This window comes from Pecten maximus, unplaced genomic scaffold (genome assembly GCF_902652985.1).
Source record: "Pecten maximus unplaced genomic scaffold, xPecMax1.1, whole genome shotgun sequence".
In the NCBI taxonomy this organism is placed as follows: domain Eukaryota; kingdom Metazoa; phylum Mollusca; class Bivalvia; order Pectinida; family Pectinidae; genus Pecten; species Pecten maximus.
Genome location: NW_022980881.1, coordinates 1 through 5,017, shown reverse-complemented (window position 1 = coordinate 5,017; position 5,017 = coordinate 1). Strand labels below are relative to the sequence as shown.

The 5,017-nt window shown below is 38.3% G+C and overlaps 1 protein-coding gene across 1 annotated transcript; it reads right to left on the bottom strand.

The window, feature by feature from the left end:
• Positions 1–2,277: 2,277 nt before the first annotated feature.
• On the bottom strand, positions 2,278–5,004 carry LOC117319786. The gene is made up of 2 exons (XM_033874530.1): positions 4,973–5,004; positions 2,278–4,028 (listed from the first exon to the last, which is right to left on the bottom strand). Exon 2 carries the CDS (start codon positions 3,987–3,989, stop codon positions 3,054–3,056), a length of 936 nt encoding a protein of 311 aa, XP_033730421.1. The 5' UTR covers positions 3,990–4,028; positions 4,973–5,004; the 3' UTR covers positions 2,278–3,053.
• Between the last annotated feature and the right edge of the window lie 13 nt (positions 5,005–5,017).

Sequence of the window (5,017 nt, the reverse complement as noted above, 5' to 3'; positions counted from 1 at the left end):
GATCGTCCAGGTGTATAGTACATTGTATATATAGGTAGATGTTCGTACTGGAATTGAGATTTGAATTACACGTGTTTCTCTCTTTCTATTAACCTCATTATACACGAACTTAATTATTTGATCAAATTCCAACAGATGTTTTCACATTAGACTCTATTGTCATTATGATACGATGTTGTGTTTATCATGCCTTTGTTGTTATGTAACGTCAATTATAAAGCAGGTGTCTTGACACTTGATTCTGATTCCCTTTTTTAGTATTTATATGTTACATGGATACACATTGTTAAATGGACATTGACAAATAAAACACAGTTTAAACTAAACACATTCTATTGCAAATACATGTATGCAAAAGAATTGGACATGCGTTTAGTACGAACTTAAATTCTGGAAATACAGACGGGAAGTCAGTGAAATAAGAAAAAGTCTAAATAAGGAGTTCGTTTTAAAGTTGTGTGTATTTCAGCTTAATTTACTATGAATCTTCTTTGAAGCCAAGCATTGTTTTAAAAGGCACAGGTGGGTCCACTCACAGCTCTGAGAGGCAGACCCTGCTAGGTGAAAGAACTTGCAATAAAAGTAACCTGGTTGTCGAAACATCCTCTGCGCATGCACATTTTACAGACCTCTCTGTTAAGCACGAGTTTTAATTAAGTTTAACATAATTTATTGCAAAATGATAACAAAGAAAATGTTTTCCTGCTTTTTAAGTAGATAATCATATTATGATGAATTTGCAAAATAGTTCTCGATCTACTCAATGTTTGGATTGTCGGTTGGCACAGTGCTAAAACACTTGTTTTTCACCAAGACGGCAAGGGTTCGATTTGCCAATCGGAAATGAAAAGGTTTGAAGGTCACCTAACCCCTAACCCTTTTATCTAAACCCCTGATCTCTTAATCTAACTCCTAAACTCTTAATCTAACTCCTAACCACTTAATCTAACCCCTAACCCCTTTATCTAAACCCCTAACCTCTTAATCTAATCCAAAACCTCTTAATCTAACCTCTTTATCTAACCCCCTTACCCTTTAATCTAACCCTAAACCCTTTTATCTAACCCCCTTACCCTTTAATCTAACCCTTAACCCCTTTATCTAAACCCCTAACCCTTCAATCTAAACCCCTAGCCCCTTAATCTAGTAACCTCTTTATCGAAACCCCTAGCCCTTTATTATAACCCCCTAACCCTTCAATCTAACCCCTTATCTCTTTATCTAGACCCCTAACCCCTTAATCTAGTAACCCTTTTATCTAAACCCCTAACCCCTTATTATAACCCCTAACCCTTCAATCTAACCCCTAACCATTCAATCTAACCCCTAACCCTCCAAAACGTCTATATTCAGCTATACTTTCTTAACATTTTTCAGTAATGTCTATCCTTTAATCGTTTATTTCCAATCGTCGGCCTGTTTGTTGAATTAGCTTTATTAGTTAAATCTCTATAATCATAGATGTTACAGTATTTAACATGTTTGTGTTATACTGTAATCTTTTCATTGTTTTGCGATCCCTGTTATTATATTATGTATGTACTGTATATTCTGAAATAAGGATGGTCGGGTGGCACAGTGGGGTCACCCGCCCGACCACGTGTGTTTCCCCCGGTTACTCCGGTTTCCTCCCACAGTAAGACTCCTCCCACACTTCCATCCGGGCCAACAAGCGTGATTAATATAAGTTGACTTGTTTCGCAATTGTTGTAAAATAAATAAAGTTTACATTCTAAAATTAAATGTTGCTTAAACCAAACATCTAAAAATATGGTATGCACACTATGCTATGTCCAAATTCACAAAGGCAGTAACTAATTCTCAGGTCCGTGTGATACACAAATAGGACAGACCAGAAAATACACCTAGAACGAAAAAAATTATCAGGTCCCTGTGATACACAATAGGACAGACTCAAATAAACCTAGAATGAAAAAAAAAAATCCCAGGCCCCTGTGATACACAATAGGACAGACCCAAATAAACCTAAAATGAAAAAAAAAATTCTCAGGTCCCTGTGATACACAATAGGACAGACCCAAATAAACCTAGAATGAAAAAAAAAATTCCAAGGCCCCTGTGTGCAAGAATGGACTTTACTTTGAAAGATAGTGTACATTGTTTCATTATATTCTTTATGTTTTTTATTGTTGTTTTTCAGTAAAACGTTTGTTTGTTTATTAACAATAAATATCTAAAAACAAAAGACAGACTCGAAAGTGCGATTCACCAACTTTAATTCTTTTAACAGATAGTAAAGTTTGAAACACACCAGTTTTTTTTTTTAAATAATCTAAAGTCTACAAAATGTGTTAAAACCAAGCTCTTGTACATAACATTACAACGTCAACGTAACTGTAATAATTTAGATATTTAAGAATTAAAACAATCAAACTAAGATATTCAATTTTATCTTTTTACTCATAAATATAGGAGACACAATTCTTGAGAAAATGCTCTGCAATTACATGATATGGTTGATATATATTTTGTCCAATTACTTCTAACTGTATGTACATTATTCGTTTTCTATATACAAAAAGGTGATTTTTATTATGACATTTTAAATAAAAGTATAAATAAATTACACTACACACTTTCTAACCTACGTGGTGATGTATATATATTGCAATAATTTATAAATATAAATATTTCACAATTTTGTCAGACGCGGTCTTTAACACTCTGTAAACCATCTAAAACGTGGTTAAGACTTCACAATTCGTGCCCTGTGACGTCATAGACGTTTCATATTTCCAAAATCCAAAGATGTTGACAAATTCATCGTTTTATTAAAAGTCTCGCAACAACAATTGTGTGAGGACGGATGTAAAGGACAACTCTGTCATTATCCGAACTAGGCCGTAAATAAGATAAACGAGTAACAGTGTATGTTTTAACATGCCAACGGAAGAGAAGTCTAATTCCAAAATGGTCAAATATCAGGTATCATCCCTTAAAGGCTCCTCTACATCATTCTGTTAATAGACGTTTTCAGCTTCGAGATGCTACAGTCGTTAAGACATGAAATTATGACATCATATACCTTTGCCCTATCGTACCCTTGCCATCAGTTTTTGCATGAGTAATTCCTCCAGTTCCGGGGGTTCCTCCGTCGGTCGTGGGAACCTGTGGGAATTCACATCCAGAGATCCCACTAGAGACATTAAAACGTTTTGAAGTGAAGAACTGGCCGGCGCCTGCGCAGCAGTTATGCTGTTTGGAACTGTGGACTGCGGTCCCTTGTTTGTAATATTCGAACTTGTACTCTGACTTGACATGGTGTTACTTCCGGCTGGATTGACATGCGCAGATATCTGGCTGAAGATGTCCGCTGAACGTGTCCCTGTATTTGTGGACGGGCTGGGGTTGTTGTTGAGTGACGGAGATGTCGGTTGGTTGCTGACACGAGTATCAAAACCACTATTGAGTTGTGGGACATTCATCTCCTTCCATTGCTCTCGTGGAGCCGAGATATGTGATGAAGAATTTATAGGGTCGACATGCATAAGGTTGTCGTGTGAAGGGCGGGAGCTACGGATAAATTCAGATCGAGACAAAGCCTGGTCACGTGGTCGAATGATGACGGGCTGTGACGAACTTTGCCTTCCAATATCGGTGAACTGACCTCCTTGGTCATTGCGCATGCGCCTGTCCGCCAACTGGGAGCGGGAGCTGATCATTATGATATCTGGAGATGATCTTGAATTAAAACTGTCGAAGGACGATCTTGAAGGTCCACCGGAAGATCTGAATCCGCGCACGTCATCCCGAAATCCGGAATCCCCAAATCTGGAGAACCCACGAGAACTGCCGCGTGACTGGGAACGCCCTCTAGTGTCAAACTCGACGGCAATTTGTGATCCACGACCCCATGATCTGCTTCCTGTTCCGGAGTTTCGCGATATGCTCATCAATCTGTCGCTAAAGGAACCACGATCGAGGACCCGAATCACCTGTCTATCGTCCCGGCCTACACCACTTCTCATGCTGGAGAATGAGTCACGGTGTCTGTCGAAAGCACCACCCTGCAAAAGAAAATGGATTTCGAAACTGAAACATTACACAGTTAATTATGTTTGAGTTAACATTAGTTATACATAACGGTGATACTAAATGTGTATTAAATTCCATCAAAATGTAGTAATAGAGCAGCTAATAAAATATTTAAACAAGAGGCCTTAAGGGTCTTAACGGTCATCTGCTATAAACTTCCTTGTACTTTTGTATACATACTCGGTAGCGAGTATAGTGATTCTGTTGGCCATGGCTGCCATTACGGCTATCTTGGATTTCGGACCGACCAGAAAAAAAAAGAAAAAAACCCACTTAGGGCTATGATAGGATAATTTCATGTATGTAAAAGCTATATCCCACTAGAGGAACTTGAAAATGAAATTTGAAATATGTTTTGTTCTGGAAAAACAATAATATTAGAAGACGACTGCCATGGCTGTCATGTGACCCTACAGGTCAGTACAAAACTTCAATATGGTACGTAGCTTACCATATTGTGAGGCGCCAGTTTTATAGCAAAAATGTTCGACACATACATTATATCTATCAGTGGTACGGGTTCACTTGGGTTATTTAAGTGCTTGAGTACGCTAGGGTGTCAGGCGTGCATAGCGACGTATATGGTGAAATACGGATAGCACGTGAATAACCTGGGGGTAGGGATGGACGTATACATGGTGTATAATTGGTAGCGTCATTCGATCTGTTGCAGCCGGACAGTGCACGTGTGGTTATTTTTTTAGGTCACAAACGCGGTGCAATATGATGCAATTCAAAATCAGTTTTATCATTAAAAAATACTCCTTTTTTGTGTTTTACGACATTATCCAATATCCCCTTACCACAACCTATTACCCGCGTCATTTTAACACACGTGATATTTTTAATTGTGTAACCGACTCTATCCCATGCCGCCCAAACTCCTTGCCCGATACCAAAGTCGTTTTTTACGTACATGGCTTGATGACAAGGTCGGACGGCGCCAGTTAGTGTCAGGAAT